The sequence below is a fragment of the Trichosurus vulpecula genome, chromosome 8 (genome assembly GCF_011100635.1).
Source record: "Trichosurus vulpecula isolate mTriVul1 chromosome 8, mTriVul1.pri, whole genome shotgun sequence".
Taxonomy (NCBI): domain Eukaryota; kingdom Metazoa; phylum Chordata; class Mammalia; order Diprotodontia; family Phalangeridae; genus Trichosurus; species Trichosurus vulpecula.
In genome coordinates this window covers 79,754,143-79,775,380 of record NC_050580.1, presented here as the reverse complement: position 1 = coordinate 79,775,380, position 21,238 = coordinate 79,754,143, and the positions used below count along the sequence as shown (strand labels likewise).

The 21,238-nt window shown below is 39.3% G+C and overlaps 1 protein-coding gene across 1 annotated transcript in view; it reads right to left on the bottom strand.

The window, feature by feature from the left end:
- TCTN3 (tectonic family member 3) overlaps window positions 1–20,634 on the bottom strand; it is a 30,106-nt gene extending 9,472 nt beyond the window's left edge. Inside the window, 12 exon segments of the mRNA XM_036737287.1 lie at window positions 3,344–3,481; window positions 8,584–8,737; window positions 9,156–9,250; window positions 9,704–9,808; window positions 11,079–11,204; window positions 12,153–12,227; window positions 12,477–12,512; window positions 13,747–13,862; window positions 13,949–14,057; window positions 14,294–14,424; window positions 16,474–16,589; window positions 20,004–20,634. Of these exon segments, the coding sequence (XP_036593182.1) occupies window positions 3,344–3,481; window positions 8,584–8,737; window positions 9,156–9,250; window positions 9,704–9,808; window positions 11,079–11,204; window positions 12,153–12,227; window positions 12,477–12,512; window positions 13,747–13,862; window positions 13,949–14,057; window positions 14,294–14,424; window positions 16,474–16,589; window positions 20,004–20,560 (1,758 nt within the window). The 5' untranslated portion in view covers window positions 20,561–20,634.
- Between the last annotated feature and the right edge of the window lie 604 nt (window positions 20,635–21,238).

Here is a 21,238-nt window from a genome sequence, read left to right as displayed (position 1 = left end):
TTCCAGCTCAAAGACTTTGATGGTCCCCAACAATGTTGAGAACTGAGAGAGAATGCTTGTCCTTCAGCAATACAAATCCCAGGATGCCAATCCATTCTCAAACCCCTATCACTTTTGAAAATCAAGGGTTCTTGTACTCTTTGGAAAAACTGGTGCTATAATAAGGGCAAATATGGTAGAAACATGAGGATTTATCTATCTAAGGACACATCTACCTTGGGAAACTGAAGAAGGGCTGGGCACAAATATGCACGATAAATGCAAGAAGCAAAAAAGAAAGTCATAGGAACACAGATTTAGAGTTAAAAGTAATCTTAGAGGTGCTCATTTTATAGAGCTATCAATCAGTCAACATTATTTAAGAATCACCTATGTGTAGACACCGTGCAAGGCATTGAGATCACAAGTACAAAGAACAACATGATCCCTAAGCCAATGGAGTTTACATTCTAATGATAATGAAACTGAAGTCCATAGAGATTAAGTGACTTGCCTGAGGTCAGTTAGGTGGTGAGTGGCAGAGCCAATTTTTGAATCCAGAACCCCACCCCCCACCCCCAGAGTGCTGACTTACATTTAGCATATGTATGTTAGAAAACAAGTTTCCAATAAAACTGGAAGAAAATTAAACACCTTGTCATTATCCCTGGAGATAATCTACCCAGATGATGTCTTACTCTTAACTGCTTTTTAAATAGCAGACACTAGACTTGTCATCTTTGTTTCCATCACAAACTGCCGTTACTCTTACTCCTCAGTACTGTCTGAGCCTGCCAGGACTATATAAGAAAAGAAGGGAAGTTGGAGAAAGAAGACTGGAGGTTCCCCCACACTCAGGTTCAGTTATCAAGAAAGGCCACAAAAATAAACCTAGGAAAGGTATGAACCAAAGACCGATCCATATGTAAGCCAAGTTTTTGTTTATCTGAAAAATAATGCTATTGATTCTGGTACAAGTCAGGGGGGATCAAGACAGAAAAATTGAATCATTTTCTAGTTCTTACTAGAACTGATACTCACTGAATTACTTAGCAATTACTCATTTTTGAGGACTCACTCAAATACACTAATATTTAGATATAACAAAAATGCATTCTAAAGTAAAGTGCAAATTATTTTTTGCCTATCTGCTGACTGGATGATTGAGTCTAATATTCCTCTCTGCTGGAATAATCAAGAAGTGATTCCAATCCTTTCTTACACTTTCAACTCTATTTCTTGAGAATAAATTTCAATGGAATATTGGAGTTTTTCTTTAAGTGTGATTGTTCTTAGCTATAGGATGAAACAGTATATCTTGAAGTAATGCCTCAAAATATTTTCCTGGATCTAATTATCAGAAATTGTGGAGAACAATAAGAATTCAAACAAAATGGAACCATTATAGAGTATGGTCTCTATAAGTCGACAAGATAAGGTCAAATGCTCTAACAAATACCAAGTAAATACGGTGGGCAGGTCCTAAGATAAGAAAGAGGCAGAGAATTAAAGACAGTCTTGTGGCACCGAAGAATCAAGTGTAAGAAAAGGAATTAACCAGTGAACAGTGTCCTTTCAAACAAAGAGAAGAATGCTTAAAAAATGTAGTAATGTCAGTTTTAAAAGTCTAGATAAATAAAACAATGATTTGGCTACTGATGATAAATAAGTTAACAGGTGATTCTTGTAGTAGTGGTAGTAGCAACAGCCGTAACAGCAGTAGCAGCAGCAGCAGTACTAACATTTCAATTTACTGGCATGTTCCAGAGCATGGGATGTTCTAATACATGGTATTTTCTTATTAACTAAGGGTGAAATCCATTTGTAATTAAACCACAGGCATTCCGCTTTTCTGTGAAGACTAAACTTAAGCCCTCTAAGTTGGGGAAAGGAGTGGTGACAATGAAATTCCTGAGCTGAAACAGGACAAGGGCTGCTGGCTATCCTTGGAGGTGGGGGACTATAGCACTGGCAACTGGCTTAGCAAACTAGCAGGTAAGGCCTTGAAAACACAAGGCTACTGGTTAGGGACCATTCAAACCACACAGTAACAGCTTCATTAGTAAATCTTCTAGGGATGGCTCCCTTATACCAAAGTTGGTCTCTATTACCTCATAACAATCCCTCTAAGAATACAACTCTACCTCCTAGTAGGGCAAAGCTTATTAAGTACGAAAGCTCTTGAATCATGCATACTACATGTCCTCTGATGGTAAAGCTGGAAATATTTTTGGGGATGGTGGAAGTGAGAACCAGAACAGAGTGCCAATACCTCTACATCTGAGAACAATGAAAACCTTCTAAAGGTCAACAAGAAGAGCCACTGATGTTACACTTAAAAAAACACTTTTAAGAGCCTACTTTACTCCTTTTTTAAAGGCTCATGAATTTTGAAGACACTCAAAGAAAAATACTTTAATGTATAGTGAACCTAATTTCCCCTTAAGTTATCTATTACAGTAGAGAAGCTGATGAGATCACTAAAGAAATGGAGAGAAAGGGAAGAGGGCCCAAGACAGAGCCCCAGGATTACACATGACCACTCTAAACTATTGCTTATTGACTCTGGTGGAACAAAAGTCTCAGCCCTAGAGTTTATGAGCTAAAGGGAACCATCAAAGAGGTGCCCATTGGGTCAGGATGAACACATCTGGCTCTTTGAAAACTTTCTAGGAAAGATCACATTGGCAAAATCTTTGAGCCTATGAAGGCAAAGTAATTATGAGGCCTACCCTAAACAGAAAATCCCTCTATCCTTTTTATTACAGACTAAAATTGTTTATTTTAAAGTTAATACTGAAACAATAAATGATGGATAAATTCGGACTATTCTTAGCAATAACTGACAACATGACCAAAAATGTAGAGGATGTCTGAATATTAGACTTGAGTTTATGAATCACTAGAAGCTGGATTAATTCTGCCACATTATCTGTTTAAATTTCAGACAGGAAAAATGCACCTGTTGGTTGAATTCAGTACAATTAAAACTGATATAATTAGATAATACATAATTTATTGTGGAAGATGTTAACAACAGACTAGGGAGATTTAAAAAGTGGAGCAAACATGTACAGACTGTGTCAACACCCCAAGCAATGGATCACTTTCAATGAAAGGGCAGTACAAAATAGGAGTGAGGGAAAAAGGAGCTTAATTCCTGGACCCAGGACAGCTCTGGGCAAAAGTAGGTACTTAATAAATGTTTGCTGCCTGGCTACTGACCAACCCCAGTGGAAGGAGGGCAAGTTCTATTCAGCGGCACAAGCTGGTTTTTATTTAAAATTATAGTGAATCACCTGGCCCACCACATGTGCTGTGACATTTGCAAGACTGATCAGTCCATGACAAAGCTACATCTTACCGTTATAAAGTTGCACTCATACAGGTACCGGCCTCCTAAAACATGAGCTTGTGGGTTGGACTGGAGGCCTACATATGCCCACAATATCTGGATCTCCAAGGAAAATGGTATGCCACAGCAAGAGGTACAATTTTTAGCCTGTAGTAAGAAAGTCAACATTATCACCAAATGACATTACTGAGAATTCTAGCAAATGTGGCATTGGGCCCAAAATCACATCTTTTATATTGTCTATAAACATTAACAGCTGTTGGTATTCTAAATACAAGATCCTTATCCAGTGACCAATAAGTGGATAAACTATTGGGGAAACTGAGTCACATCACTCTTAACATTCTCCTATCAATGAAACCAGAAAACAAAAAGAAGTTTTAGCTAAGTATAAAAGTGGCTCCTAGGTTCTCCTTGGAGAAACAAAGGAGTCAGCAGTTGGTTTTATCATGCATCTAAAGGCAACAAGAAACAGAATTTCATGGTATATTTAGCTATCTCATATTGCAGTGTTTACAAACATTTTCAAAAAGACTACCATGAAAATAATTTCAGTTTATGAATTAACATCTTGTGAATGAGTTAGCCAACTGGGCAACAAACATTTATTAAGTGCTACTACGTGCCAGGCAATATGCTAAATGCTGAGAATACAAAGAAAGGTTATAAACAGTCCCCTTTCTTGAGGAGCGCACAGCATAACAGGCGAGACAACATCAAAACAGCTATACACAAACAATATATATACTAGATAGGATAAGTTGGAGATCTTATCAGAGGGAAGGCTTCTTGTAGAAGGTGGGACTTGAGCTGGGACTTGAAGGAGCCAGAGAAGCTGGGAGGGGAAAAAGAGGAGGGAGGGTGTTCCAGGCATGGGGAAGGGGTAATTAGAGAAAACACCCAGAGTCCAGATATGGAGGGTCTTGTCTGAGGATCAACAAGAAGGCTACTGTTGCTGGATCTCAGAACACATGGAGGGAAATGAGGCGTAAAAACCTGGAAAGCTAGGAAGGTACCAGGTTATGAAGGGCTTTAAAAATCCAGCAGGGGATTTTATATTTGATCCTGGAGGCAGTAAGAAACCACTAAGATTTACTGAATAGTGACAGTGACAAATGTGGATCTTTGCTTAAAGAACGACTGGACAGCTGAGTGGAGGATGGACCAGAGGCTGCACCAGTAACAGGATCTAAGCCAAGGAAACCAACCATCAGACACCGCAAGAGTCTAAAATGTGAGGTGATGAGGGCCTGCCCCAGGGCAATGGCAGGCTCAAAGAAGGTGTATTTGAGGGATGTTACAAAGATAGAAATGACAGGAATTGGAAACTGATGGAGGTGAGAGCAAGGAATCAAGGATGATACCCAGGTTGCGTACTTGGGTGACTAGGAGGATGGTGATACCCTTAACAGTAAGAGAGCTGGAAGATGGGAGGAGGGTTTGGGGAGAAAGATAAGGAGGTCACTTTGGGATATGCTGAGTTTAAGACATTTACAGGATATCCAGGAAGTAAAAAAAAAAACACACACATACACAATGGGGAATGTGCCAAGACACTTCAAATCAAACTGACATATATTTTAATCCTCAACAACTTCAATGGAAAGGTGGTACATAAAGGAGAAAAAGAAAAAATGTCAGAAAACATAGTTTTGGAGTAAGAAAAGAGAGGGACCAATGAAATGTAGACTACACAGACACCTAAAAAATGAGAATAAAGATGAGAGGATGGCTGTGCAGGTGAGGTTACTCCCACCTAATCTATTTAATCATGCTATACACACAGAGAAATGGATAGAACAAACTGACACAGAACAGAACCTTTTCTTAAGTTTAGCCAACGTAAACCAACTTACAGTTCAGGTGTAACAGAGACTAAAAGAGTTTAGAAACCAGAGTTGATCTTGCCAAATGGAAGATAAAGGCAGCCAGTGCAACACAACTATAAAAATAACAGCAACACCTGGCATTCATGTAGAGCTTTAATATTTGCAAAGCATTTTACATATATTAATTTATTTGATCCTCACAACAATTTTGTGAAGTTGGTGTTACTTATCCCCATTTTATAGAAGAGAAAATTGAGGCTGAGAGGTTCAGTGACTTGCCTAGAATTACACAGCTAGTACCTACCTGAGGCAGGATTAAAACTCAGGTTTGACTTAGGCCAAACCTCCATCCTCTGTACTGCCAAGATGCCTTTCTATTCCAAAGTTGATAATATAAACTCATTTGTAAAATCTCATAGTTGAGGATAGTGTGAGAGCATGAGCTACAGAGAAGCAGGGCAGGGAAAAGCCAATTTACAGAAAGCTCGGTAAGAGCCCCTTCTTATCAGGATCAGAACCAGGGGATTTAAGGGTGGAAGTGAGTGCCAGACGGTTTGGGGCAGGCCTGACTTGGGCTGGTTTAGTGCTGTCTGGAACTGGAACAAAACAAGACTCATTAGCCCCTTCAAAAGTTAATGAAAAGGCATTTGTTATCTTTACCAACTTGCTGACTCTAAGTTAAGACCTTTGGGTTGTTTTAATTTGCATTTAATTCATTATGAGTGATCTGAAGTATTATCTCCTATGATCATGGATAATTTGTAATTCTTTCAAAAAACATTTGGGCCTTTGACACAGCAATCTCACTACCGGGCACATTCCCCCTGGTTATCAGTGACAGAAAGATCCTCTCTGTGCAAACTATTCATAGCAAAAAACTGAAAATGCAGTAGTATCCATCAACTGGAAAATGACTGAAAAATGAAGGTACACAGGAACATGGGGCATATGAATTAATATTATGGCACTATAATAAAAAAATGAATGTGAGGGATTCAAATAAACATAAGCAGACTTGTGAGCTGTTCAAAGGCTTAGGAGAATCGATCGAAGCAAGAAGAGCCAGGGGAACAACACACACAATGGCTACAATAATGCAAAGAAAAGCAATGCTAAAAGACAGCTGAGTTCAGATCAAATGGAAAGACTAATCTCGGTTCCTGAGAAGAGATGATGAAACCCACTTCACTCTTGTTAAGAGAGATGGAAATGATGAGTATGGAGAAGCATGTAAAGACTTAAACAAACTGATGAAGAATGAAATAAGCACAGCTAAGTAGACAACAGACACAAATGCTACAACAACGCGCATGCAAAGAAAGGCCACTTAACAACAGAAAGTGAGTGACACAAAATTACAAAGAATAAGAACAGCCTCAAAGAGCTATAAGAAGACACATGTTCCCACATCTTTGCAGAGGTAGGAGGTACATGAGAGGAACAGAGAATGTTTTAAGACTCTACTGATGTATTATTCAATTTTGCTGCTTTTTTTCTCTTTTTTCTTAAGAAAATTCTCTGCCATATGGAATGGTGCTCTGAGAGGGAGAAGAGCAAGGAAGGAAATTCAAACATAAAAAGATGTGGGTTTGAAAACATAAAATATATAAGATGAAAAAGAAAACCAATTTTACTAAAAACCAGATATCGAAATATGTCTAAAAAAAATTAATCAACTGCTGGCTAAGAACCTCTGTATCTAGTCTTAGAGCTGAAGGTAGAATAATTGGCTTTTGGAGTTTCATTTTTATTTTTTAATCTAAGTTCAGATGTTGGTGTGGCACGTTTTCACATAAGAAATTATTATGTAGAGTATCTGTCTCTGTATCAGTAAGGCAATAATAACAATATAGATGATAATTGGCAAAATGCCTATGTGGTTATGTATCTCAAAATATACGAAGTTCTCCACATAGAAGGTAGAACAATTAAACCATTTACTCAGACACTAGAGAACAATATCCCATAAGCCATCTGCCTAATCCATCACAATAATTTGATACATAATATCACAGCCTCACCATTCCAAAACCTCTCCACCCCCTGCTGGAGCCTTCCCAAAACTCACAGTACAGCTATCACAGGTCGACAATCTTTCCCTCAGTTCTGTCAGTAATAGCCATAACAGCTCTCTCAGCATTTTCTGAGACACAACTTCCTTTTCCACTCAGCAAGCTCCTCATACCACATGTGACTTAGGCTTCCTGTTACGTAAGCAGGTCACATGGCCTATTAATGGGTGGGAAAGATTTTCAAATCTAAATTGCTGTTACAGTCTCTCATCAAGTTCTACTTTATCTGGCTTTTACAGTAACAAAAATTATCTCAAAAAAAAAGAGTGGTGGGGGTTGCAGTTGCAGGAAGTTGCATACCCTGTCTGACATGGCTCTCACGTTTGTTGCTTGTTCTTAGATATTTCCTTGTGTTGAAGGGCATGGGATTTATTGGGAAGTGTCTGCAGTATTCAAAAATTAAAATTTGCCACATTAAATTTTCACCACCTATGGTGTAAACAGAGGTCTATCTGGCTGTGGCAGGAGGGAGATACTCTCTATGTCAATGAAATCTCTTTGCTCTGTGTGCCCACCAAGCATAAATATTCCCTGGACCACAGAGCAGCTTTGCCTGGGGGCAAAACCACATTTGTACCAGTTGGCTCCATGTCAACTATATTAAGAATTAAACAGGCTCAACTGAACAGGTTCAATTAACCTGATAATTTAAATGCTTTCATTTACAAAGCAATACCCAATCCTCTTTACCACTGAATCTTTGAAATTTTTTCTAGTCCAATCTACTCATTATACTGAGGCTTTAGAAAGGTTAAATGTACCCAAGGTCACAAAGCAAGCAAACCAGTGGCAGAGCAGGGTGACCTAGAACATGAGTCTCTTAACTCCCAAGTCAAGTGGTGCAGTGGATAGAGCCCTGGGCCTGAAGTCAGAAGAAGACCTAAGTTCAAATCTGGCCTCCAGACATGTACTAGTTGTGTGGCCCTAGGCAAGTCACTTAACCTCTGTATGCTTCAGTTTTCTCAACTGTAAAATGGGGATAATAGTAATAGCACCTACCCCCCAGGGGTGTTGTGAGGATCAAATGAAATATTTGTAAAAGTGTTTAGTACAGGGCCTGGCACATAATAGGCACTTAATAAATGCTTGTTCTCTCCCCAAGTCCAGAACACTTACTATGATGCCACACTAAGGTAAAGTGAGCACATATTTGACCTAACCTGAAATACTGACATCAATTCCTTTTAATGGAACTAACTCCTATACATGGAGTCCTTTCTTATCTAGAAACTTTATCTAGGTAAACAGGACTGATTCTGATGGTATTTTCTCTATATATCTGCATGTTTTATTGAAAAATTGAAAAAGTTAATTAGATTTCAGGTAAATAGATTAATTCCATCATTACCAGAGCACTGCAATTCTTGGTGAAGACTTTGACCCAATGTCCTATGTGGGATGGTTCCGAATTACCCGCGATACCTAGGTATACTGGACTGGATGTTCCACTAAGAGTCTTATAGATCTCATCTTGCAAATGGTCACAGTTTCTGTTCTCTTCCCTATAAATACACAAGGGAAGAAAATCAGAGTAGAAGTCAAAGAGGAATAGTCTACGAAATTAATCAATAGCTATGCACCGTGATGAGGGCTGTAGTCAATTCTTTCCCCTTTTACTTTTCTGCCATTCAGCAAAAGTTGAGGATTAATAGATAAATAACACACAGCTGCGGTGATTGACAGATAAATAACACACAGCTGTGGTGATAACATTAGCATTAGGAAATTGTCTGGAAGAAGCAGTCCTGTCCTTTCCCCAGAACCCAGGACAGGTCTTCTTCATGGTTTTCACACTCAGGATGAAGACCCTTATGCATTCTTTTTCCCTCTCTTTCCTGAACCTTCAAGCCATTTGGAACATACTATTAGCTAGAGCAGAAATACAATCATGGAAAGCAATGCTGAGCCAGAGTGCATTACCTGAACTTGCAACCAGTCATCATGTTCACCCCAAATTCTACTTTTCGCCTATTTACAGAGCAGCTTCCATCACTGTGGCTCTGTGAGATAGTCATCTGTGAAGATGGGGAGTGATGGTCAAGGAAATAACAAGAAGAAAAAATAGAAGACAATGGAAAATATGGTATCTGCTTCTTTAACATAGCTTATACCTTATTAACACCTGACCTTTCAAAAGACCTGATTTGGTATTTGTTCTTCTTAATTCATTATATTAATCAGAGTAAGACATTTTCAAAAAATACTTAGTTGCCCACCAATATACAAATATTCTAGCAAAAAAAAGAACATTAAATGAATATCTTTATCCAATATGTGTCATACCTACAATATGTGTCAAAGCTTATGGTGATATCTGACCAGGCAACAATCTGGAAAATCAATGCTAAGTTTCTAGATAGAAGATCTGGGACATTAGGAGTAACCAAAAAATTGTCAACAGTGGTTTTTTCTTTCTTCAGAATTTCTAGATTGCCTTAATAAACCAGACTTTACTCTGAGGAGGATACTGGAACACTGCTATCACCTTTTAAAACTAGGAGGGGCATTCCAAAAATATAGCCAGGATTCCCACTTCTAGCCAAAGGAAGAAGAGCTCTTCTATGTTGAAAAGGCTGTAAGAAGAAAAATAGTAAATCATGGAGAAAAAGTAAAACTACTTAGACTAGATTTTAATGCTGAAATACACTTTAGTTAATGTCTGCAGTAGAAGTATGCGGGATTACGAGTCAGGGGACTTCAGTCTAATTGCTTGTATTGATTTGGCAATTCAAGGTTAGCAAAGTGTTTATATATGTTATCTCATTTGATTCTCACAATAACCTTGTGAGGTACTGCAACCTCTCTGGGCCAAGGGGAGGGTGTTGGACTCAATGGCTTTTAAATTCCTTTCTAGTCCCAATCCATTATCTTACAATCTACCAATAATTTTGAGGCAAGGAAAAAGAAAAACCACCTACTTACCCCAAATAACTAGGGTTTTGTCCAGCCTCACTGATCCAAAAGAATTAAAAGATAACTGAATTGCAGGAGAGTTTTCCTTAACTATTGTCTGAGAAGAAACACTGACATTGGAATTTGTCTTCCCAAGGTGTTTCTAACAATAGTGGGAGTTCTTCTCCAGTGAGGTGGGAGGGTTCTACAAGGACTAGTTAGTAAAGAAACTGCACAAGGGCAAGAGGTCCAAAGGATTCAAAAGCAGAGCCAGCTAACAAAAACTCCAGAGAAAAGAAAGGACAAATACCCATGAGTCTATATGAGTTAGGTCTTTAGAGAAATCTCACCTCTCTCTGAGGAGAGAAGCAGCTTCAGTTTGCCTAAAGGTAACCTATGGTAAGTAGCCTTTTGTTTGGAGATCACTCTAGGGAAGATCTATTTTATCACAAATATTATTAACTAACAACCATGTATTTCTAGTGCAAAATATTCTTTGAAGGTGGCACTGAAATATTATAAATTGTCCAACTATTTAGAAGTAAGACTATGTAGAGCACTTTTTCCTTTATCTCTGGTTTAACTTTTCCTTAACATGCCATTGATCACTAGTAAACCTATCAAGAAGCAGGAAAAGAATAAATTCAGAAAAATCAATGAATTTTTGCCAATTGCTAACAATGTTAATAAAAAGGTGCAGTGGATAAGAGGTTGAAAATTTAGACAAAAATGTGGTTGGCAGGTTATCTCTGGATTTCAGTTACTTGGCTATCTCTTTCTCCCTTAGCCAAAGGCACTAGAGAACTAGGTTAAAAAGATTACAAAGGAAGAGCTAAAACAGGTATTCAAATACTCCATCCAGTTCCCAAACCTTCTTAAAAGCAGATATATTGTTTCTAACATTTCTTCACCCGACAAGACCCTAATACCCCATAAGAAAAGGACCCTGACGTGGAAATGTATAGTGAAGTGTTGCTGTATAGAAGCTCCTGGATCCCCAGACAGGTTCATCAGGATGAAGGAGAGAGAGACTTTCTGGATCCCAAAAGTCCCATTGGTTTCTATCTCGTAGATAACCTAAAATGAAACAGACAATAAAATCAGTCAATCAAAAATGTTAGAATACTAACTGTTCACAGAGCAACATACTAGGCATTATAGAGAAGTAAAAGATTTCTTGTCCCTTGAAGCTTACAGTCTAACGGGAGAGGCAATGAAAAAATAACTGCCAACTATACAGTATATCAGCATAAGTGTTGAAGAAATGTCAAAGAGAGAATGGAACAATAGTTGGCGTACAATTTATTAAAGGCAGGTATCATGAAAGAGGTGATTCGCTGAAAAAGGGGAAGATGCATGATTTAATAAAGAGGCAATGCATTCCAGGTCGGAGACATGCAGAGATAGGAGCAACGAGTCACATGAGAAGCACAGGAAGCTAAGAGCTGGAGAAAATATGAGCTCAGGTATAAAGGCTGGCTAAAGGTAGTTAGAGGAAAGTAAGAGAGTATATGTAACTGGTTTGGGTTAATGAATTTGCATTTGGCCTAAAAGTAATTGAGAATAACCACAATGATCTGAGCACACTTTGGCACAATCAAAATGATCTTTGCTTTTATAAGCAGATGTTTAAAAAGGTTAAGAAGATGAAGGAATAGAAAGTATCTAGGCTATTAGAAATTTATGTTCACTGTGCTCAGAATCTAGGCTGGGGTCCTGACTATGGAAATACAGAGGAAGAATGATATTTATGAAATGTGGCAGAATCATGAGGAAGACTTAAAGGGATAGTGAGATAAAGCTGAGTTTTCAAATGTTTCAAGCCTAGGGAAGGAAGAAAACAGGACGAAGAGACAATTTAGGTATAGAAGATAATCAGCCTCCACCTCTTGATAATTTCATTGATACTGTGACATACACGTAGGGATGCCCTGTAGCTAAGAGACACCAATGCTCTTGAGAGTGTATATCAATACTTGTTGGTTCTGAAAGTAGGAAAACAGACTCCACAATTAGTTCCCATACCTGGGAAACAACATTAAGACAGGTGTTTCCATCCAGCTGAGGTGAAATGGGCTCTGAAGTAAGCGTTATGGGCACCTGGAAAAAACCAAACAATTGCCTTTTGACACAGAACACAGATCTCATCGTAGCGATAGATTCTTTTTCAGATTCATATTACATGTTGAAGAGTTCCCTACCCATAAACGTGGACTCTCCCTTTCCTCACGAAAGACTGCATTCTAAATCCAGAAGTATTCTACTTTCCATACCCTTAAAAGTTTCCATTCCCATCTCAAATCTAGAGATGAGATTTTCTCTCTCCTTTCTTATCCAATAGGTCCTCACCTGCATGTTCTCCAGATCTGTCACACCTTTTGGAACCTAAAATAATTGAAATGGAGGGTTATGAAGGTGCTTTTTGTGTAGGCAACCACCAGGATCCTGCAGCAACATTTCACCACAAGCAGGCCTTACAAAAATAGAATGGTTCTTTTCCTCACCCCAAATGCCTCCATTAACCATACTCTCTTCTCCATACTCCATCATCCTCACCTGGATAAGAAAGCACTTGGTTCAACTAACCTTTATTTTGACATATGATTGGAAGTAGGGTCTGGGACAGGGGCTCTTGAGCTAGGTTCAAGATTCATGGAGAGATTTCAGAGGGTCTATGAACTTGGACGGGAAAGAAAGTTACATATTTATTTTCATCAAGCTCTGACTGAAATTTAGCATTTCCTTCAATTATTTAAAAATATTATTCTAAGAAGGGGTTCATAACTTTCACCAGACTGCCAAAGGAATCCATGAAATGAAAAGGTTAAAAACCCATGAGAAAGGATCTCTAGACTTCAAATCACTTTGAAAATTGGGATTCAAATTCTATTCAAATTAAACTAAAAATTCAATTTCAATAATCCTATAATTCAGTAGTTTACTGTTTGTTACAAGAAAGGATGCATGGTTTCATTTTTATAGGTTAATTATCAGTGTTGTTCATTGTATTTGATATGAGTTTTGTTGCTGTTTAAAGTTTTTGTGTGTGTGTGTGTGTGTGTGTGTGTGTGTGTGTGTGTGTGTGAGAGAGAGAGAGAGAGAGAGAGAGAGAGAGAGAGAGAGAGAGAGAGAAATCATTGTTTACGTCGGTTTTTTGGTTCTCATTTTGGACTTCAGACACCTCAAACCAAAGATGATATAGCAAAGAAGACAGCATCTATAGGAGATTAATAGAAAACCAATAAAAGGAGGACATTTTCCTCCTTTTTTTTTCAATTAAATAGCAAGGAAGAAGGAAAAATTAGGAAATTTTTGTGGTCAGAAGCATGAGTATACAATTATAGATGAGAATTTTAGATTGGAAAAGGCCCTTAGAGGTAAGATTATCTCATCAGTTCTCTCAGTTTATAGACAAGAAAACTGAGTCTCAGAGAAAGGGGTTAAGGCAAATTTACACAATTAGTGAGTAGAAGAGTTAGGATAAAAAGCCTGGGATTTTTTTTTAAATAAACCTGGAATTTTTTGGACTCACATTTATGCTTACACTTATCAGTAGGTGAGAATAGCATATGCCTTGAGCTAAAAGAAGTAATGCAATGATCCAGAATGGGTCACATACCTTCAAGACCATGAAGTTATGGTAAGAAGTGACCCTGAGTAAGGGATCTGTGGTGCAGCTACTTGTTAGATTGCTAAAGAATCGGGTACAGGTGGTACTTCCACTTTCCAGGAATCCTTAGAACACAAAGAATTAAGAGCGTAAAGGAGAAAATTACTTTAAATTTGAGCAAATAAGCCCCAAATACTCTCATTTTACTCACTTGCAGCATTATTCTCAGTGCAAACTTCTCTAGGTCCTATTCCTATTGGCTGTTTGAAATAACTCAGTAATGACCACTTGGGAGAGTAGATCAAAATGGGATCTCCAGCCTGAAAGAAACCCAGGAATACTTTGTTAGTAGTGACAAATGGCCTAAACAGAATACAAGAGAAGAAAAAATAACAGAAGAGTCAAGTAAAGTCTGATCCTATAGCAGAATAATTTCAAATGGAATGCTTGGTATATGGTAGGAGGAGTCAGAAGGGATAACCAATATCTTCATACCACCCACTGCCAATTTTGTCATAAAGAAAAAAAAAATCATACCCCTTTCCCATTGGCTTACCACGTAAAAAGAAGAAAAAGTTGGCATCGATTGAGGTACCGAGAAGAATGATGTACCTCCATATTCTGTTACCAAGGATTGCATGTTGGTCCCATCAACCTTTTGAAGATGCTGGAAATAGTTCAACATTGCTTTAAAATAAAAACGTTTTACAGATAAATAAATATGTATTTAAAGAAAGGGGAAAAATTTTATACCACCTAGCATGAGTTTTAAATTGTTTTAGGTCTGGTAATTGAGGAGTTTTTTTGTTTTTTGGTTGTTTTTTTGTTTTGTTTTGTTTGTCTCAAGGCTTATAATAGCCACTTCAAGTTACTGGAAAAGGTAATGAAAGCCATTTATTTCTAAGAATATTCAAGATCCCTGGCAGCCAGAAATTTGTTCATTTTTTATTTGTGGAGATAAAATAGAATAAGCAAACAAACAAATAAAGCTCTGCAAGGAAAAGATGTGCCCTATACAAGACCACTCTTCAATAAAATAAAAAGCTACTACCTCTAACAATATGGCTAGATAAAACTTCTTACTGTCATTAAGTTATCCTCTCCCCTAAATCTTGATAGTATCTACATCTCACAGATTCATGGCTTTGTCACTGTTCTTACTTGTTATACTCTAGGACAGAATTCTAACATTTCTTCCAAAGAAGTTCTGTTCTCTAGATTTCTGAAATTTTCCTTTTTTTTTGAAACCATCAAGATTAGGAGAGAGATATAAGAAAAATGATTCAATGGTATATGAAGCTACTTCCTGCTTGGAGGGGTTACTCATGATAAACACTTTTTGCACTCTATCATATTTTCTATGCCTTCTACAAATCTGATGAAAAAGGGAGTTATCAATAGCTTATTCCTCTATTACAGCTTATGCCCTTCTTTCTCTAACCATGAGAAGCAGAATAGAAGGGGAAAGATTTCAGGCAGGACTGGATCTCTGAATGTTCTTCAGATGCCAGGTGTCTGAATTATTCTCAACTAGAGGATCTCAGGGGATTTAGGCAGATCTGTTGTTATATGAAAGAGTAGCACTCAAATGAATGCAATATACAGCCTCCATTTCAAGCTGCTATTTTAGTTCTAATGCTTCTTCAGTTTATTATTATAAATAATTATGACAATTGAAATATACATATGTATCTACATATATCATTTTAAGGTTTACAAGTTCCTTTCATACATATCGTATTCGCACGATAATCTTGTGAGCTTGATACTACAGGAATTATTCTTCATTTCAGAGAATGAAGTAACTTGCCCATGATCACACAACTCTCCACTCTTGGAAGCAGAATGTGAGCATAGGTTTTCCTAACTCAAAGTCTAGTCTCTGTCTAGTATTCCAGGCTGCTTTTCAACTTGGCAGAAGTCTTCACCTTCCTCCCCTACTCCTTAGTTTTCATGCTTTCCAGCTCCTGCAAACTGCGCTTTCATATGCCTTTTCTGAGCTCTCAAAAACCTCGAAGACTACTTTGAAGAAATACTTAACTTAAGGTAAGTCGAATAAACCAGATAAGCCAAACCAGAAGCAATCAAATATGTAGCACAGAGTTCAATAAACCCAAGACCCAGACAACTGATGGAAGGGCTCCCTGTTCAACAGGGAACTAAAGACAGGTTGTTAAAGACAGGGTATTAGCAAAACAATTTCTAAAACTTCACTCCTTTCTGTCAAAATCTACTGATCTTGAATGTGTAAAATAATATCTAAGTACTTCTGTACTTTTGCTTTGTTTGTTGAGAAAATTCAAAAGTTTTATTAATTTTATACTGAATTTAAAAATTATGACAGCATACTGCAAAGACAAATACATAGTTTAAATGTAATATGTGACAAATAAATACAACATTACATTGTTGCCTCAGATTCAGTTACATGATCACTTTCTTTTTCACAGTCTTCTTGTGGTTACATAGCTAATGGAAGATGCATTAAAACAGATGTGCCTCTAGCATTCAGTTAAAGGTCTTAAAAGTTTAAAACTATTTATCCAGACTCTTGATGCATGGAAAATAAACATGGGGGCAGGGGAAGAAGGGAGAGAAGATAAAAGGTTAGTTAGCTGAGAAAAAGGGCAGATAATATAAAGAATCAAAAAAAAAGGAAGCATTCCAAAAGTCAGCCAGAAATAATGCCAACACTCATATGTGCTATGAAGTAAGAAGAGAACGCCTTCAACTCACGGTTGTTCACCTGGACACAAAATTTTAGACCATCTTCTAGTTCCAAGGTTCTTACACGAAATGGGGCATTACTTCGGAAAATAATGGAAGATTCTACACATCTCCATTCTATTGCCCTGTGAAGACAAAAGAGTAAGAAACTTTCAAGTAGATTACTGCCTTAAAGTAGCCTAATCTTTATAATTTAGAGGAAAATTATATTCCAAGCATCTGTACAGAATTCTAAAATTTCTAAGCAAACACATCTAACAAGATAAAAAAGCACAAATCTCATGTTTAAATCAATTTTAAAACACATTGATTCAGTACCTTTTATGTTTTGATGCTGAGAATATAAAGGTAAAAAACAGAGCCATGCTTACAATCTAACTAGGCAGAAGGGGAAAAGAGCTGACATGTACACAAGTATGAGATAGGAGGTGGAATATAATAGAGCAAGACTCAGATGAAATGCTCCAGGAAAATTTGACGTATCACTGTCAGCTGGAAGGATATCACACAGATCACTGATTAAATAAACTGTGGTGCATGAATGTAATGAAGTATAACTGTGCTGTAAAAAAATGATAAATATGAGAAGCATGAGACGATTTACAAGATGCAAAATGACCTTTGCAGAGCCAGGAAAATATCATACAATAATTACAACAATGTGAACGTGAAAAGTACGTCCTCAGGAAATTCTCAAATCTTACATGAAGCATAAGTCAAAATGTTTGCTGAAGTCTATAGCATAAAAAGTCATTTTAATAAAAGTCTTGAAATTTGAAATCTAGATATTTTCAGGTGATTCCTCTTCTGGTTGTAAGAACTCCAGGGGATCCTCCAATTTACCTTGAGGTAACATTTTAAAAATATATATATATATTAAATATATATAAATGATATAAACATATGAGCAAATATAGCAAAAGATCTTTAAGTTCACATGCAGAAAACTTTCAGTTTCCTTTCTCAGTCACAATCAGCACTATATGGCCCCATAATATTATTTTTAATATATTTTAATTTTAACAATATAATATAATACAATATAATATTTTAATTATTTTTTAATTTGGCGTTTCCCTTTTTGTCTCTCTTAACTGACTGCACTTGCAATTGCTTCATTGTGCATTTGTCATTTAACTGCCAATTCAAATAACATTTCTTGTTATTTCCTTTATAGATCACACATGCCTATTGTATACCTCTCACTTACTTGAGTATAAGTACCTCTAGTCCACAGAAGAAACATTTTTTTCAGAATCTGATAACATCCTGGTCCCAACGAATTTAATGACTTCCATCCCATAAATTGCGTACAATAGCCACCACCAATCTTCCTTAATGTTGCTGGCAGTGATTTATCCTCTTAGAACTCACCTGCAACTCTTTAAAGCATTTATTATGTGATAGGGTACATTTTAGTTATCTGTATTTGTGTCTCATGACCCTAATACAGGAGGGCTAAACTTGTCTACCCCAGTACCAAACTGGAGTGCTTTGCACACCATCAGAGCTTAACTACTGAAGGTTTATTGAGTGGATGAATAGTTGCATTTGGGAAGGCTTTACAGGATGGATAGGAATTCAAGAGTGAATGGAAAGCAATATTAAGCACAGGGAAGATGATGAGCAAAGGCAAAGCATCAGGAAAGTACAAGGCATGTTCAGGAATAAATATGAACAGTGGCATTTGTTTGGGTAGGTAAATGGATGGAGCAGAGTAATATATCCTAAAGGGGGGATGGTACCAGACTGGGAAGGGCCTTAAATGCCAGGCAAATGCCAGCAGACCTTTTTTTGGTAGGCAATGAGGAATCACTGAATATTTTTGAGCAGAGGAGTGGCATGGCCAAGGAGTATAATTCTGACATAGGTACAAAGATGGACTAGGGGAAGGAAACCGAAGAGGGAAGACCATCTGTAAACAGGTGATTACAATTGTTTAGACAGGCCATGATGATGAAGGCCTGCCTGTACTAAGAAACACGGAAGGCTGGGTGAATGATGGTACCACAGTTAGAATAATAACGAAGTCAGGAAATGTTTACACATTGGGGGAATGTAGGCATCTCAAAAAAGATCAGGTAAATATTTGGGAATCATCTTCATAAGGTGGCAGTTGAAGCCATGGAACTGAATGAGACTGCCAAGGGAGATGTAAAGAGAGGTAAGAATACCAGAAAAAAACCTTGGGACACAGCCAAGATGAAAGGGAGATAGGAGCCAACAAAGGAGACAAAGATTAAGAGCATGAGGTGCCAGTGTCCCAAGTCCATCATTCTGCCATCATCCTGGACTTGTTACTCGGCTCCACCCCACATATCTAATTACTGGCCAAATCTGATTGTTTCTACCCTCGCAACATCCCAACCCCCTAGTTAAGGCGCTCATTGCCTCCCCTAGAAAATGACAAGGCCTCCTAATTGGTCTTCTGGTACTCCGCTGCCAAAGTGATTTCCTTAAGCCCCAAGTATGACCAACCACCTGACTCACCTACTCAACCAACTCCAATGGCTTCCAATTGCCTCTACAATGTAATATAAACTCTTCTGTTTGTCTTTTTAAAACCTTACATAATCTGGCTCCAACCTACCTTCTAAACCTCAGTGGCTATAACTTCCCTTCCCACACTGTGATTTAGACAAACTGGCCCACTCTCTGTTCCTTACTCACAACACTTGGGGCCTGGAATGCATTCTCTCTCTACCTCCCTCCATCACAGAGTCCCTTCTCTTCCTTTAAGATGTAACTATGGCACCATCTGCATAAGCCCTTCCTCCTTATATCCCCAACTCCGAGTGCTCTTCCTCCTAGACTACTTTGTATTAAATTACTTTGCCTATATACACACACATATATTTATTGACTTTATATTTATGCTGTATATATTTTTATATGAACCTGTCTCTCCCATTAGAACGAAAGCTCGTGACTAGGGAATGTTTCATTCTTCGCGCTAGTGTACATAGTACACAGCAGGTGTTTAATACTTACTGAGTGCTTGATGTCTAAAACCAAGGGAGGAAAGATTTTCCAATAGTAAGGGCTGGTCAACAGTGTCAAACGTAACAGGTCAAGGAGAACAAGAAATGAAAAAAAGACCATTGTATTTGGCAATGTGGTGATCTCTGAGAGAACAGCTTCAACAGCATGGGGCCAGAAGTTAAGACTGTAAAGGCATAAGGAGGAGAGCACGTTGGGAGAAAATATAGCAACTTCAAATAAGTTTTAATGAGAAGCCATCGAGTCCAAACCCCTCATTTTAAAGATGAAAGTCTGACGCTCCAAGTCACACCGGGAGGCTTCCCCAGCAGCATGTCCACACACGGGTGGCTCTTCCACGCGGACCCTGGGTATTTAGATGCGTCATTCAAGGACCAGCAAGTTAAGCCTTTACCTACAAGAAGTGTACCTGGAAGAGGCCTTATTCATGATGTACGTGTGCCAGGCCCGGGGCTGATGGGGGAGCTGACATCCTTGGCCAGTCCAAGGGGCAGCTGGAGGGCGGGGGAGGGCAGCGGCATAGGGCCGGCGGGGCTCACCTGTAGCTCCCCGGGAGGCAGAAGGTGAACAGAGCCCTGGGGTCGCGCAGGTAGCACTCCTTGTCACAGCAGCAGTTGAGATCGCACGAGTTCGGCGTCAGGTCACACGTGCAGACCTCGGACAGGCGGGAGGAAGACCAGAGGCGGTGCTGGTTAACACCTCCACTCTCTATCCAGGAAGGCTCCTCTTCGTCAGGTAAGGGCTCCGGGCTCACGGTTACGAGCGGCTGCACCGAGGACCCCTCCTCGAGGTCAACCCCCGGCGGCGTCTGCCTGAGAACCCCCGGCGACGTGGCCGGGGGAGAGGCCGAGGTCTCGGGCCCCGGGGGAGAGGCCGGGGTCTCGGGCCCCGGGGGAGAGACTGAGGTCTCGGGCCCCGGGGAAGAGGCCGGGGTCTCGGGCCCCGGGGGCGGCGAGGTGCCGGGAGTCTCTGCCGGGGGCTCTATTCCTGCGGAGGTGAGAGGTCCCTCGGGAGACGAGGGTTGGGTCTGGGCCCTGGCGCCCCCCGCCAGGAGGAACCAGGGGAGCACCAGCAGCTTGAGGGGCGCCAGGGTCATGAAGCCGCTGAGGCCTCCCAGCCCCCGACAGCCCTGGGAACTGAAGACGCCGCAGTCACCCGGTGCGTTGCTATGGCATCGGCGGGGGGGCGGGACTTGCGGAGGGCGAAAGGCGCAGTACGTGTGACCTCATCCCGTAAACACTCGCTCATTCGCGAGTTAGAATTAAGGACAGAACTCTCACCAATAGAAATCGCGGTGGTTGCCGCGCCGCGATCCTGCTTTTGGAAACATGAGGGCCTCCTGGGTTCTCCGAGAGCCGGTGCAGCTACGCAGACTTTCCACTAGATGGGCCTGTGTGGCCAGTCAGTGAGATTCCGACGCCTACGGGGATGCCCAGGAATACCTTCCATTAGGAAGCCGCATTGCCCCCTGGCGTGCAGGAGAAGGAAGAGAGGCTTCCAGGAAAAAGGGACCCGCCCCGGCCAGAGTTGGCACTCGGAGCCTTAAACTTAGGTCAGGGCTAAAGAGGAATGAATGAATGAATAATAATTAAATTGACGGTCACGAGCATCTGTAAAAAAAAAAAAGAATAGAAAATTCCACTTTTTTTAAAAAATGAGAAATCAGTCAATAAGCTTTTATTAAGCACCTACTGAGTACCAGGTAGTGTGCTAGATATTGAGGATACAAATGCAAAGAATGCATTGATTTTTACTTGCAGGATGCTTGCATTTC